At 48.1% G+C, this 16,073-nt stretch overlaps 1 protein-coding gene across 1 annotated transcript in view; it reads left to right on the plus strand.

Annotated features, from left to right (window-relative positions):
- LOC115195402 (myotubularin-related protein 6) overlaps nt 1-12,910 on the plus strand; it is a 31,894-nt gene extending 18,984 nt beyond the window's left edge. Inside the window, exons 3-14 of the mRNA XM_029755224.1 lie at nt 4,668-4,830; nt 5,146-5,303; nt 5,447-5,575; nt 7,683-7,817; nt 7,910-8,042; nt 8,135-8,244; nt 9,773-9,898; nt 10,029-10,172; nt 10,248-10,354; nt 10,440-10,574; nt 11,616-11,742; nt 12,349-12,910. Of these exons, the coding sequence (XP_029611084.1) occupies nt 4,668-4,830; nt 5,146-5,303; nt 5,447-5,575; nt 7,683-7,817; nt 7,910-8,042; nt 8,135-8,244; nt 9,773-9,898; nt 10,029-10,172; nt 10,248-10,354; nt 10,440-10,574; nt 11,616-11,742; nt 12,349-12,663 (1,782 nt within the window). The 3' untranslated portion in view covers nt 12,664-12,910. The remainder of the gene's footprint in view (nt 1-4,667; nt 4,831-5,145; nt 5,304-5,446; nt 5,576-7,682; nt 7,818-7,909; nt 8,043-8,134; nt 8,245-9,772; nt 9,899-10,028; nt 10,173-10,247; nt 10,355-10,439; nt 10,575-11,615; nt 11,743-12,348) is intronic.
- Nucleotides 12,911-16,073: the final 3,163 nt, after the last annotated feature.

The following is a 16,073-nucleotide window of genomic DNA, read 5'->3' on the forward strand; positions in this document are numbered from 1 at the left end:
ATGTATAGTTTTGTGTGTGTTCTTGGGCAAGAGTGTCTAGATGGAATTTGTATTTGTGGTCCTGGCAACTGGACCTTTTTTGGAACACCATTATTTTGGTCTTACTGAGATATACTGTCAGGGCCCAGGCCTGACAGAATCTGTGCAGAAGATCTAGGTGCTGCTGTAGGCCCTCCTTGGTTGGTGACAGAAGCACCAGATAATCAGCAAACAGTAAACATTTGACTTCAGATTCTAGTACGGTGAGGCCGGGTGCTGCAGACTGTTCTAGTGTCCTCGCCAATTTGTTAAAGCAATAAATAGGCCATAGTGGTAATTAGTAATTACAATTTAGACTGGAGTGATAGATGTGCAAGTAGAAATGCTGGTGTGCAAAAGAGCAGAAAAACTAAAACAAATTTGGGGATGAGGTAGGTAGTTGGTTGGATGGGCTATTTACAGATGGGCTGTGTACAGCTGCAATGATCGGTAAGCTGCTCTGACAGCTGACACTTAAAGTTAATGAGGGAGATATAAGTCTCCAACTTCAGTGATTTTTGCAATTCGTTCCAGTCATTGGCAGCAGAGAACTGGAAGGAAAGGCAGCCAAAGAGGTGTTGGCTTTGGGGGTGACCAGTGAAATATACCTGCTGGAGCGCGTGCCACGGGTGGGTGTTGCTATGGTGACCAGTGAGCTGAGATAAGGTGGAGCTTTACCAAGCAAAGACTTATAGATGACCTGGAGCCAGTGGGTTTGGCGACTAATTTGTAGCGAGGACCAGCCAACGAGAGCATACAGGTCGCAGTGGTGGGTAGTAAACTCAGCAAAAAAGGAAACGTCCCTTTTTCAGGGCCCTGTCTTTCAAAGATAATTCATAAAAATCCAAATAACTTCACAGATATTCATTGTAAAGGGTTTAAATACTATACCTGCTTGTTCAATGAACCATAAACAATTAATGAACATGCACCTGTGGAACGGTCATTAAGACACTAACAGCTTACAGATGGTAGGCAATTAAGGTCACAGTTATGAAAACTTAGGACACTAAAGAGGCCTTTCTACTGACTCTGAAAAACAGCAAAAGAAAGATACTCAGGGTCCCTGCTCATCTGCATGAACGTGCCTTAGACATGCAGCAAGGAGGCATGAGGACTGCAGATGTGGCCAGGGCAATAAATTGCAATGGCCGTACTGTGAGACGCCTAAGACAGCGCTATAGGGAGACAGGACGGACAGCTGATCGTCCTTGCAGTGGCAGACCACATGTAACAACACCTGCACAGGATCGGTACATCTGAACATCACACCTGCGGGACAGGTACAGGATGACAACAACTGCCCGAGTTACACCAGGAACGCACAATCCCTCCATCAGTGCTCAGACTGTCCGCAATAGGCTGAGAGAGGCTGGACAGAGGGCTTGTAGGCCTGTTGTAAGGAAGGTCCTCAACAGACATCACCGGCAACAATGACGCCTATGGGCACAAACCCACCGTCACTGGACCAGACAGGACTGGCAAAAAGATGCCCTTCACTGACGAGTCGCGGTTTTGTCTCACCAGGGTTGATGGTCGGATTCGCGTTTATCGTCGAAGTAATGAGCGTTACACCAATTCCTGTACTCTGGAGCGGGATCGATTTGGAGGTGGAGGGTCTGTCATGGTATGGGGCGGTGTGTCACAGCATCATCAGACTGAGCTTGTTGTTATTGCAGGCAATCTCAAGGGTGTGTGATACAGGGAAGACATCCTCCTCCTTCATGTGGTACCCTTCCTGCAGGCTCATCCTGACATGACCCTCCAACATGACAATGCCACCAGCCATACTGCTCGTTCTGTGCGTGATTTCCTGCAAGACAGGAATGTTAGTGTTCTACCATGGTCAGCGAAGAGCCCGGATCTCAATCTTATTGAGCACATCTGGGACCTTTTGGATTGGAGGGTGAGGGCTAGGGCCATTCCCCCCAGAAATGTCCTGGAACTTGCAGATGCCTTGGTGGAAGAGTGGGGTAGCATCTCACAGTAAGAACTGGCAAATCTGGTGCAGTCCATGAGGAGGAGATGCACTGCAGTACTTAATGCAGCCGGTGGTCACACCAGATACTGACTGTTAGTTTTGATTTTGACAACCCCCCCTTTGTTCAGGGACACATGATTCCATTTCTGTTAGTCACATGTCTGTGGAACTTGATCAGTTTGTCTCAGTTTTTGAATCTTGTTATGTTCATACAAATATTTACACACATTAAGTTTGCTGAAAATTAACACAGTTGACAGTGAGAGGACGTTTCTTTTTTTGCTGAGTTTATATGGGGCTTTGGTGACAAAACGGATGGCACTGTGATAGACTGCAATTTGCTGAGCAGTGTTGGAGGCTATTTTGTAAATATCATCGCCGATGTCAAGGATCGGTAGGATAGTCAGTTTTACGAGGGCATGTTTGGCAGCATGACTGAAGGAGGCTTTGTTGCGAAATAGGAAGCAGATTTTACATATAATTTTGGATTGGAAATGCTTAATATGAGTCTTGAAGGAGAGTTTAGTCTAGCTAGACACCTAGGTATTTATAGTTGCCCACATATTCTAAGCTAGAATAGTGATGCTAGTCGGGTGGGCGGGTGCGGGCAGCGATCGGTTGAAGAGCATGCATTTCATTTTACTAGCATTTAAGAGCAGTTGGAGGCCACGGAAGGAGTGTTGAATGGCGTTGAAGCGCGTTTGGAGGTTTGTATACAGAATGGTGTAGTCTGCATAGAGGTGGATCAAAGAATCACCCACAGCAAGAGTGACATCATTGATATATACAGAGAAAAGAGTCGGCCCGAGAATTGAACCTGTGCCACCCCCATAGAGACTGCCAGAGGTCCGAACAACAGGCTCTCCGATTTGACACACTGAACTGTATCTGAGAAGTAGTTGGTGAACCAGGCGAGACAGTCATTAGAGAAACCAAGGCTGTTGAGTCTGCGGATAAGAATATGGTGATTGACAGAGTCGAAAGCCTTGGCCAGGTCGATGAAGACGGCTGCACAGTACTGTTTTTTTTTATCAATGGAGGTTATGATATTGTTGGCTGAGGTGCACCCCTGACCAGCTCGGAAACCGCATTGCATCGCGGAGAAGGTACGGTGGGATTCGAAATGGTCGGTGATCTGTTTGTTCACTTGGCTTTCGAAGACTTTAGAAAGGCATGGCAGGATGGATATAGGTCTGAAACAGTTGGGTTCTAGAGTGTCTCCCCCTTTGAAGACGGGGATGACCACGGCCGCTTTCCAATCTTTAGGAATCTCAGACGATACGAAAGAAAGGTTGAACAGACTAGTAATAGGGGTTGCAACAATGGCGGTGGATAATTTTAGGAAGAGAGGGTCCAGATTGTCTAGCCCAGCTGATTTGTAGGGATCCAGATTTTACAGCTCTTTCAGAACATCAGCTGTCTGGATTTGGGTGAAGTAGAATCAGGGGGGGGGGGGGCTTGGGCCAGTTGATGCGGGGGGTGCAGCGCTGTTGACCGGGGTTGGGGTAGCCAGGTGGAAAGCATGGCCAGCCATAGAGAAATGCTTATTTAAATTCTCGATTATCGTGGATTTATCGGTGGTGACAGTGTTTCCTAGTCTCAGTGCAGTGGGCAGCTGGGAGGAGGTGCTCTTATTCTCCATTTTGTGTGTTCTAGGGCAGTGGTTCTCAATCCTGGTCCTGTGGACCCAAAGGGGTGTACATTTTTGTTTTTGCCCTTGCACTACACACCTGATTCAAATCATCAATGCCTTTTGATGAGTTGATCATTTGAATCAGGTGTGTAGTGCAAGGGCAAAAACTAAAATGTACACCCCTTTGGGTCCCCAGGACCAGGATTGAGAACCAGTGCTCAAGGGCAATGGTGTCTAGATGGAATTTGTATTTGTGGTCCTGGCGACTGGACCTTTTTTGGAACACCATTATTTTGATCTTACTGAGATTTACTGTCAGGTCCCAGGTCTGGCAGAATCTGTTCACAAGATCTAGGTGCTGCAGTAGGCCCTCCTTGGTTGGTGACAGAAGCACCAGATCATCAGCAAACAGTAGACATTTGACTTCAGATTCTAGTAGGGTGAGGCCGGGTGCTGCAGACTGTTCTAGTGCCCTTGTCAATTCATAGTTAAAAGTGTTGATGAGGGTGGGACTTAAGCTGCACCCCCCCCCCCCCGGCACTGAGGAAATCTGCTTTTGTTTTTCACATAATAGCTGCACACTTGTGGTTTGTGTACATGGGTTTTATAATGTTGTACGTTTCCCCCCCAACACCACTTTCACTCACTTGTCTCACACACACACACACACACACCTCTGTCTATGCTGGAATGTTCTGCTAGTGATTAACTATGCTGATGAATGCACATTTCAGTAACTTCCCAGGATTAAAGTCCCTATAGAGTTGTGGGTTATATAATATGCATTCACACACTGCTGGCATACAGAAAGATATATGATGATCTATGCTGATTGCGATGTGTGTGTGTGAAGTGTGTGAGAGAGTGAAGTGTGTGTGAGTGAATGTGTGTGTGTGAAATGTTCAACAGAGCGAGAGAATAAAATAAAGTCATTTCCACCTGTATAAATGACATCAGACTGAACATGTCCAGTATTTAGGCCTTGTGTCATGATCAGTCTATCAGGTGTCATGTCTGTTTTGTCTTCCCCTCCAGATCCTGCACCACCACATAGGGTCAGTGGAGAAGCTGTCGTTGACCACCAGCGGTTGTCCTCTGGTCATCCAGTGTCGTAACTTCAGAGTGGTCCACTTTGTGGTCCAGAGAGAGAGAGACTGTCACGACATCTACAGCTCACTGCTCAGACTGCTACGACCAGGTACCTAATGTGTGTCTGGGTCTCTGTCTTTGAGTGTGTGCAAGATGCTTGAGTCAAGTGAAGTTTCAAAAGAATGTTCACATTTTCTCTCTCTCTTCCCCTTCTCCTCTCCATCTCCTTCCCTCCCTCTCTCCTCATCTTCCCTCCCCTTTCTCCCTCCCCCTTCTCCTCTCCATCTCCCTCCCTCTCTCTCCTCCTCCCTCTTCTCTCCCACCCCTCCCCCTCTCCCCACCTTCTCCATCTCGCTCCTCTCTGCCTCCTCCTCCTCTTTCTTCTCCTCTCCATCTCTCTCTCTCTCTCTCTCTCCCTTCCTAGTATCCTATGAGGAGCTCTATGCGTTCTCCTACAACCCCAAGCAGAATGAGCAGCAGAGAGAGGAGGGCTGGCAGCTCATTGACTTGGGGGCGGAGTTTGAGAGGATGGGCGTCCCCTGCGACCAATGGCAGCTCACTGACGTCAACAGGAACTACAAGGTGGGGGGTCTATCAATAATAAATGTTAGAGGCGTTAGCCCTGTCCAGAAACAACCCTTTGGTGTCTCCAGATCTAATAGAATAGTATTGATTGAATGTTTTACAACCTGTCCTACGTAATATTCCCTCTCGTTGTGTTGTAGATATGTGAGACGTATCCCAGGGACCTGTATGTGCCCATCACAGCCAGTAAGCCCATCATCGTCGGCAGCTCCAAGTTCAGGAGCAAAGGACGCTTCCCTGTCCTCACATACTTCTACCAGGAGAAGAAGGTAACACCTAACCAATTACCCAGCTTCCTCCTAACCAATTACCCAGCTTCCTCCTAACCAAATACCCAGCTTCCTCCTAACCCTTACCCTACCCAGCTTCCTCCTAACCAACTACCCAGCTTCCTCCTAACCCTTACCTTAACCAGCTTCCCCCTAACCCTTACCTTACCCAGTGTCCTCCTAACCCTTACCCTGCTTCCTCCTAACCCCCACCCAGCTTCCTCTTAACCCTTACCTCACCCAGCTTCCTCCTAACCCTTACTCTACCCAGCTTCCTCCTAACCCTTACCTTACCCAGCTTCCTCCTAACCCTTACCCTACCCAGCTTCCTCCTAACCCTTACCTTACCCAGCTTCCTCCTAACCCTTACCTTACCCAGCTTCCTCCTAACCCTTACCTTACCCAGCTTCCTCCTAACCCTTACCCTACCCAGCTTCCTCCTAACTCTTACCCTACCCAGCTTCCTCCTAACCCTTACCCCACCCAGCTTCCTCCTAACCCTTACCCAGCGTCCTCCTAACCCTTACCTTACCCAGCTTCCTCCTAACCCTTACCCCACCCAGCTTCCCCCTAACCCTTAACTTACCCAGCTTCCTCCTAACCCTTACCTTACCCAGCTTCCCCCTAACCCTACCCTACCCAGCTTCCTCCTAACCCTTACCCAGCGTCCTCCTAACCCTTACCCTGCTTCCTCCTAACCCCTACCCAGCTTCCTCTTAACCCTTACCTCACCCAGCTTCCTCCTAACCCTTACTCTACCCAGCTTCCTCCTAACCCTTACTCTACCCAGCTTCCTCCTAACCCTTACCTTACCCAGATTCCTCCTAACCCTTACCCTACCCAGCTTCCTCCTAACCCTTACCTCACCCAGCTTCCTCCTAACCCTTACCTTACCCAGCTTCCTCCTAACTCTTACCCTACCCAGCTTCCTCCTAACCCTTACCCCACCCAGCTTCCTCCTAACCCTTACCAGGCTTCCTCCTAACCCTTACCCAGCTTCCTCCTAACCCTTACCCAGCTTCCTCCTAACCCTTACCCAGCGTCCTCCTAACCCTTACCTTACCCAGCGTCCTCCTAACCCTTACCTCACCCAGCTTCCTCCTAACCCTTACCCCACCCAGCTTCCTCCTAACCCTTACCCCACCCAGCTTCCTCCTAACCCTTACCCAGCTTCCTCCTAACCCTTACCCAGCGTCCTCCTAACCCTTACCCAGCGTCCTCCTAACCCTTACCTCACCCAGCTTCCTCCTAACCCTTACCCCACCCAGCTTCCTCCTAACCCTTACTCTACCCAGCTTCCTCCTAACCCTTACCTTACCCAGCTTCCTCCTAACCCTTACTCTACCCAGCTTCCTCCTAACCCTTACTCTACCCAGCTTCCTCCTAACCCTTACCTTACCCAGATTCCTCCTAACCCTTACCCTACCCAGCTTCCTCCTAACCCTTACCCCACCCAGCTTCCTCCTAACCCTTACCAGGCTTCCTCCTAACCCTTACCCAGCTTCCTCCTAACCCTTACCCAGCTTCCTCCTAACCCTTACCCAGCGTCCTCCTAACCCTTACCTTACCCAGCGTCCTCCTAACCCTTACCTCACCCAGCTTCCTCCTAACCCTTACCCCACCCAGCTTCCTCCTAACCCTTACCCAGCTTCCTCCTAACCCTTACCCAGCTTCCTCCTAACCCTTACCCAGCGTCCTCCTAACCCTTACCTCACCCAGCTTCCTCCTAACCCTTACCCCACCCAGCTTCCTCCTAACCCTTACCTTACCCAGAGTCCTCCTAACTCTTACCTTACCCAGCTTCCTCCTAACCCTTACCTTACCCAGCATCCTCCTAACATTTTACCTACTTCCCAAACCTACATATAACCCAGTGGAGGCTGCTGAGGGGAGGAAGGCTCATAATAATGTCTGGAACGGAGTGAATGGAATGGCTTCAAACAGTTGGAAACCATGTGTTTGATTCCATTCCACTGATTCCGCTCCAGTCATTAACACAAGCACGTCCTCCACCATTTAAGGTGCCACCAACCTCCTGTGATATTATCCCTAAAACATCGTCAGATATGTGTGGCCTAATCTGAATGCTCGTCTCTGCCCCCTGCAGGCAGCGGTGTGTCGGTGCAGCCAGCCTCTCTCTGGGTTCAGCGCACGATGCCTGGAGGACGAGAGCATGCTGCAGGCCATCAGCAAAGCCAATCACAACAGCCGATTTGTCTACGTCATGGATACCAGGCCCAAGGTACCCAATCCTGACATGGCTAGCTGTCTCTTCCCACAGAAGTATGTGGACATTCTCAGTCCCTCTGTGTTAATCTTCCTCCCTGTCTGCAGTTGAATGCCATGGCCAACAGAGCAGCTGGTAAAGGCTATGAGAATGAAGATAACTACTCCAACATCCGCTTTCAGTTTGTGGGGATCGAGAACATCCACGTGATGAGGACCAGCCTACAGAAACTACTGGAAGGTTGGTTACGCTCACATTCACTCACTCACTCACTCACTCACTCAGCACAGACAGACACTCAGACTCCCTCTACCTCTCTCTGTCTCTCTTAGTGGTGGGAACTCGTTCTCTGTCAGTGAATGACTACCTGCTGGGCTTGGAGAGCTGTGGTTGGCTACGACACGTCAAAGCTGTGGTAGACGCAGCCATCTTCCTCACCAAGGTAAGGCCATGGGCCTCCAATCTCCTTCTGTTCTACAGATCTAGTTAGTCCCATCCCCTTCTGTTCTACAGATCTAGTTAGTCCCATCCCCTTCTGTTCTACAGATCTAGTTAGTCCCATCCCCTTCTGCTCTACAGATCTAGTTAGTCCCATCCCCTTCTGTTCTACAGATCTAGTTAGTCCCATCCCCTTCTGCTCTACAGATCTAGTTAGTCCCATCTCCTTCTGCTCTACAGATCTAGTTAGTCCCATCTCCTTCTGTTCTACAGATCTAGTTAGTCCCATCCCCTTCTGTTCTACAGATCTAGTTAGTCCCATCCCCTTCTGTTCTACAGATCTAGTTAGTCCCATCCCCTTCTGTTCTACAGATCTAGTTAGTCCCATCCCCTTCTGCTCTACAGATCTAGTTAGTCCCATCCCCTTCTGCTCAACAGATCTAGTTAGTCCCATCTCCTTCTGCTCTACAGATCTAGTTAGTCCCATCCCCTTCTGCTCTACAGATCTAGTTAGTCCCATCCCCTTCTGCTCTACAGATCTAGTTAGTCCCATCCCCTTCTGTTCTACAGATCTAGTTAGTCCCATCCCCTTCTGCTCTACAGATCTAGTTAGTCCCATCCCCTTCTGCTCTACAGATCTAGTTAGTCCCATCCCCTTCTGTTCTACAGATCTAGTTAGTCCCATCCCCTTCTGTTCTACAGATCTAGTTAGTCCCATCTCCTTCTGTTCTACAGATCTAGTTAGTCCCATCCCCTTCTGTTCTACAGATCTAGTTAGTCCCATCTCCTTCTGTTCTACAGATCTAGTTAGTCCCATCCCCTTCTGTTCTACAGATCTAGTTAGTCCCATCCCCTTCTGCTCTACAGATCTAGTTAGTCCCATCCCCTTCTGTTCTACAGATCTAGTTAGTCCCATCCCCTTCTGTTCTACAGATCTAGTTAGTCCCATCCCCTTCTGTTCTACAGATCTAGTTAGTCCCATCCCCTTCTGCTCTACATTTATAGACATTTAAAATGTAATTTTATATGTATGTATGTGTGTGTGTATATATATATATATATTTTTTTGTAATTTAAAAATGTTTTTATTTCACCTTTATTTAACCAGGTAGGCTAGTTGAGAACAAGTTCTCATTTATAACTGCGACCTGGCCAAGATAAAGCAAAGCAGTGAGACACAAACAACAACACAGAGTTACACATGGTATAAACAAACATACAGTCAATAATACAGTAGACAAAAATCTATGTACAGTGTGTGCAAATGAGGTAAGATAAGGGAGTTGAGGCAATAAATAGGCCATAGTGGCGAAGTAATTACAATTTAGCATTTAAACACACAACTTCCATATTATGGCTATATACAGTGTCGTAACGATGTGCAAATAGTTAAAGACAAAAGGTAAAATAAATAAGCATAAATATGGTTTGTATTTACAATGGTGTTTGTTCTTCACTGGTTGCCCTTTTCTTGTGGTAACAGGTCACACATCTCTCTCTTCCTCCTCTTCTCTCCCCTCCTCCCTCCATAGGCAGTAACAGTAGAAGGAGCCAGTGTCTTGGTCCACTGTTCAGACGGCTGGGATCGGACAGCCCAGGTCTGCTCTCTGGGAGCTCTGCTCATGGACCCCTACTACCGCACCATCAAAGGCTTCATGGTAGGTCTGTGTACTACCGCACCAGTAAAGGCTTCATGGTAGGACACAACACAACTTCCCTAAGCCTGTAGAGATGGGTAAAAGGAATGTCATGCCATTAGAAACTCTGTTCTCTCTCTCTGTGGTCCAGGTACTCATAGAGAAAGACTGGATCTCATTTGGACACAAGTTTGCAGACAGATGTGATCAGTTGGATGGTGACCCCAAAGAGGTGTCCCCCGTCTTCACACAGTTCCTGGAGTGTGTGTGGCAGCTCACGGAACAGTTCCCCCAGGTAGGTGTGTGTGCCAGAATACTCACCACATAGCAGCCATGAGTGATGATGGTGATGATGCCTACTCTTCCTCAGGCGTTTGAGTTCAATGAGTGGCTGCTGCTGCAGATCCATGAACATGTTCACTCCTGTCAGTACGGAAACTTCCTGGCCAACAACCAGAGACAGAGAGAAGAGCTGCAGTGAGTAACATACACACGCACTCACTCCTTTACACACAAACACATACACACACAGTATACTTACTAAACTCTCTTTTCCCACCAGACTCAAAGACAGGACTCACTCTCTGTGGGCGTTTCTGTTGAGTGAGGGGCAGAACTACCTAAACCCCGCCTACTGCCCCACCTACGCAGAGACACACCCCGTCCTAGAACCCTCCACCCTGCCCTGCCACCTCAAGTAAGATCTAGTTGTTTACCTCATCTCGCTCTCTCTCCATATCTCTCTTTCAATCTCATCCACTCTACCCTAAGCATTAGTCCTCTTTTCTCTGTCCTTCCCTCAGCTTTGTTACTCCTCTCCATCGCTCTCTTTCTCCTCCTCTCTCTTTCTCCTCTCTCTCTTTCTCCTCCGCTCTCTTTCTCCTCCTCTCTCTTTCTCCTCCTCTCTCTTTCTCCTCTCTCTCTTTCTCCTCTCTCTCTCTTTCTCCTCCTCTCTCTTTCTCCTCTCTCTCTTTCTCCTCTCTCTCTTTCTCCTCCTCTCTCTTTCTCCTCTCTCTCTTTCTCCTCCTCTCTCTTTCTCCTCCGCTCTCTTTCTCCTCTCTCTCTTTCTCCTCCTCTCTCTTTCTCCTCCTCTCTCTTTCTCCTCCTCTCTCTTTCTCCTCCTCTCTCTTTCTCCTCCTCTCTCTTTCTCCTCCTCTCTCTTTCTCCTCCTCTCTCTTTCTCCTCCTCTCTCTTTCTCCTCTTCTCTCTTTCTCCTCCTCTCTCTTTCTCCTCCGCTCTCTTTCTCCTCTCTCTCTTTCTCCTCTCTCTCTTTCTCCTCCTCTCTCTTTCTCCTCCTCTCTCTTTCTCCTCTCTCTCTTTCTCCTCCTCTCTCTTTCTCCTCCTCTCTCTTTCTCCTCCTCTCTCTTTCTCCTCTCTCTCTTTCTCCTCCGCTCTCTTTCTCCTCTCTCTCTTTCTCCTCCGCTCTCTTTCTCCTCTCTCTCTTTCTCCTCTTTCTCCTCCTCTCTCTCTTTCTCCTCCTCTCTCTCTTTCTCCTCCTCTCTCTCTTTCTCCTCCTCTCTCTCTTTCTCCTCCTCTCTCTCTCTTTCTCCTCCTCTCTCTCTCTTTCTCCTCCTCTCTCTTTCTCCTCTCTCTCCTCCTCTCTCTCTTTCTCCTCCTCTCTCTCTTTCTCCTCCTCTCTCTCTTTCTCCTCCTCTCTTTCTCCATCTCTCTCTCTCTCTTTCTCCTCCTCTCATCAACCCTGCCCTAATTTCTCTCTCTCTCATTCCCCCCCCATCAGGTTCTGGAGGAATATGTACCACCAGTTTGATCGTTCCATGCACCCCCGTCAGTCTGTCCTGAAAAACGTTCTCACCCTGAAAGAGAGCAACCGCCAACTGGAAGACACAATAAAGAAACTGGAGGCTGTGAGTACACTCCTTGTTCTCACCCTCTCTCACCCTCTCTCACCCTCTCTCACTCTCTCTATAGCTCTCTCTCACTCTCTCTCACCCTCTCTCACCCTCTCTCACCCTCTCTCACTCTCTCTATAGCTCTCTCTCACTCTCTCTCACCCTCTCTCACCCTCTCTCACCCTCTCTATAGCTCTCTCTCACTCTCTCTCACCCTCTCTCACCCTCTCTCACTTTCTCTCACCCTCTCTATAGCTCTCTCTCACTCTCTCTCACCCTCTCTCACCCTCTCTCACCCTCTCTCACCCTCTCTCACCCTCTCTCACCCTCTCTCACCCTCTCTCACCCTCTCTATAGCTCTCTCTCACTCTCTCTCACCCTCTCTCACCCTCTCTCACCCTCTCTATAGCTCTCTCTCACCCTCTCTCACCCTCTCTCACCCTCTCTCACCCTCTCTCACCCTCTCTCACCCTCTCTCACTCTCTCTCACCCTCTCTATAGCTCTCTCTCACCCTCTCTCACCCTCTCTCACCCTCTCTCACCCTCTCTCACCCTCTCTCACCCTCTCTATAGCTCTCTCTCGTGACCTAGTTTAACCCGGTCTCCTCTCTGTCCCTCCAGAGACTACAGAAGCATGGCATCAGCCCCCCCACCCCAGACCCCCAGGCCCCCCCTAAAGATCAACGCACCCTCCCTCTCCACACACGGCCCCACTCGCTCATCCTGGGAGCCCCCCTCAGACATAAGGAGGCGCAGCATCAGGAGGAGGTAGGAGAGGAGGCAAAAGAATGCTGCAGTGACACAGAGCGGACAGTAGAGGGAAGCAGCGGTTCAGAGCGCAAGGAGAGCTACGGAGACCTGCAGGGGACATACGGGGCTAAGGTGGAGCCCGCTGTGGTCAGCCTGGAGTTTGGAGTGGCCCGCATGACATGCTGAGGCATTGTGGGATACTGGAGGAGGGGAGATTGGACTGGAATGGGGGGAGAGATGGGGGGGAGACTGAAAGATGTGTGACTGTGTGTTGGTGTGTGTCGTGTTCAGCCATATTCCTATGAGGATGTACTGTATGCCTGTAATGTACGTCTCTGTGGAAAGAGACATTATGGCATTTACTGCACTTAGAAAGGCTGTTTTATGAATGTTGAAAATCTCTAAAGAGAATAAATGAAAAGATGAAACCGTTTGTTCTATGTATTATTCAAGTCAGTAACTAAAGCACTGTAGGACCCCTTCCAGACTTCACTGTTCTATGTATTATTCAAGTCAGTAACTAAAGCACTGTAGGACCCCTTCCAGACTTCACTGTTCTATGTATTATTCAAGTCAGTAACTAAAGCACTGTAGGACCCCTTCCAGACTTCACTGTTCTATGTATTATTCAAGTCAGTAACTAAAGCACTGTAGGACCCCTTCCAGACTTCACTGTTCTATGTATTATTCAAGTCAGTAACTAAAGCACTGTAGGACCCCTTCCAGACTTCACTGTGCTCTGATCTCTTGATGTTTAAACCATCACATCCTAGCCGAGTTGTTGTGAACATCCCATATTTAATGTTCTCAATATTGAGATCCTCCCAATGGCACCGCAGCCAGGTACAGATTTTAGTCCTAAAACTGTTCCATCCTCTGTCAAAGCCAGATCAACTTTTGAATAACCCTGTTTTAACATGATTCCACTTTAATCTGAATGATGATGGATGCTGAATGTCGGCGTTGCTGCATCATGTCCAAGTCCAACATTCAGCCATGGACATGGCATTGATGAGATCATCCCACTGGTTCTCTTGCAATGATCGGATAATCCAATTGGTTACCTCTGTCTGACTGGATGAGGTCATGACCCCATTTTGAAGTCATTGCCATGGTAACTGGGGTCATGGAACACTAGAGGGGTCACATGGGGTCAGCAGGAGAGCAAGGAGGCTGTGTGTGTGAGACTGATTTGACAGGCTCTTTCTATATACTATCAGAGTTATTAACCAATCAATCCCAGATTCTAAGAGGAGAGACACATCGGCCTTTTCAGATAGTTCTAGACAGTTTTCAGACCATGTTAAATCAGTGAAAACAGCCATCGTTTCCTGACATCCAGCAGGTGGTCACTATAACACACCGCGGTGACAGCAGTCAATGAGACAGTCTCCTGTTGCTTTTAGCCGTCTGTCATCATGGTGGATCTGACCTCTAAACAGACTACTGTCACTATAGGACTAGGTTAACAGACTACTGTCACTATAGGACTAGGTTAACAGACTACTGTCACTATAGGACTAGGATAACAGTCCCCTTGACTACTGTCGCTATAGGACTAGGTTAACAGACTACTGTCACTATAGGACTAGGCCCTCCTTGATTTTCCTTGGGTCCCCGGCACAAGTGGAGCCTCACTATAGTGTAGTATAGTCATACTATGGCCCGTGCCGAGAGAACAGGACATTGCTGTCCCCCAGCAATGTAGAGTGTGTGTGAGTCTACTTGCTCCTAAACTCTCCATGAATATGCTAGGCCTGAGCAGTGATCTCTTCACCAGTTCTCTACGAACCTCAATGAAGACACTCAGCAGCTATTTTCTGCTACCAACTCTCACAATCTCGTGTCAGAATTAGACGTTCGTCTATGTTCATCAAATGTCAATTTTCGAAGATGTTCCAAACTGTCAATTTTCAGTGTTTTAACTTTAGGCGTTAACTCTGAATGGTTAAGGTTTGAGATGGGATTTATTTTTTTTCTCTTGTAAAAACAACTTTCTATTGCTGGATTCAAACCTTTTGACTCAGAGGCCAATGCTTACGCCCATCTCTGTCCACAACAACCTAGCCAAACCAAAACATTCTTGAAAGTAACAGCTCTCACTGTGGCCCCCTATTGGCCGGTTTCCACTACATCTCCCAACGTCCTCAGACATGGATAGGCATCGGAAACTGACTTGTATCACCGGTGACCTGGCTGGTTTTATTCCTAGCCTGGCTAGCTGATTGTCTCTGCTTTCAATAACACATTGTTGGCTTCTGAAGATGGCTACTCTGTAGTTGTGTGTCAGCTTTCTGTATAGACCAGCTAAAGCCCTGTGGCCTGAGACAAATAACTCCTTGTTCTATAAGAGCTCTGGAGGTCATTGTTACTACACAGACACACACATTCTGTATTTGCACTCTCACTCCATCAATAGTGTCTGGTGAAGGGTTGGACTGCATAGACAAGACCTCTACCCCCCTTCCCGCACACACTTCTCCCTCTCTTTCTGCGTGGTGAACTGGGCTGCCTTAATCCATTTCGTACCATTGCACTTTACCTTCCATTAAACATGAACAGGTATTTTAGACTACATGGTTCCCCTACCGTTTCCCAGAGCGCTCCAACATTCTGCCATGTTCTACACCCCAGCCGGCCTTGACACTACAGAGGTACGCACACATACACTAGTCCTAGTCTTGGTCAGAGAGGCAGCCAAGAACCTGATGGTAACTCTTGATAGATTTCCAGAGTTATTCTGTGGAGATGGGAGAACCTTCCAGAAGGACAACCATCTCTGCAGCACTCCACCAATCAGGCCTTTATGGTCTAGTGGCCAGACAGAAGCCACTCCTCAGTAAAAGGCACATGACAGCCCGCTTGGAGTTTGCCAAAAGGCACCCATGAGAAACAAGATTCTCTGGTCTGATGAAACCAAGATTGAACTCTTTGGCCTGAATGTCAACTGTCACATCTGGAGGAAACATGGCACCATCCCTATGGTGAAGCATGGTGGTGGCAGCATCAAGCTGTGGGTATGTTTTTCAGCGGGAGGGACTTGAAGACTAGTCAGGATCGAGGGAAAGATGAACAGCGCAAAGTACAGAGAGATCCTTGATGAAAACCTGCTCCAGAGCACTCAGGACCTCAGACTGGGGCGAAGGTTCTCCTTCCAACAGGACAACAGCCCTAAGCACAACGCAGGAGTGGCTTCGGGACAAGTCTCTGAATGTCCTTGAGTGGCCCAGCCAAAGCCCGGACTTGAATCCAATCGAACATCTCTGGTGAGACCTGAAAAAAATCATTGCAGAGACACTCCCCTTCCAACCTGACAGAGCTTGAGACGATCTGCAGAGAAGAATGGGAGAAACTCCCCAAATACAGGTGTGCCAAGCTTGTAGCATCATACTCAAGAAGACTCGAGGCTAGAATCGCTGCCAAAGGTGCTCCAACAAAGTACTGAGTAAAGGGTCTGAATACTTATGAAAATGTGATATTTCAGTTTTTGTTTTTAATAAATTTGAAAACTTCTAGAACAGTTTTTTCTTTCTCATAATGGGGTATGATGTGTAGATTGAGGTGAAATCCATTTTAGAACAAGGCTGTAACAAAAT

This window comes from Salmo trutta, chromosome 6, assembly GCF_901001165.1.
Source record: "Salmo trutta chromosome 6, fSalTru1.1, whole genome shotgun sequence".
Lineage (NCBI taxonomy): Eukaryota > Metazoa > Chordata > Actinopteri > Salmoniformes > Salmonidae > Salmo > Salmo trutta.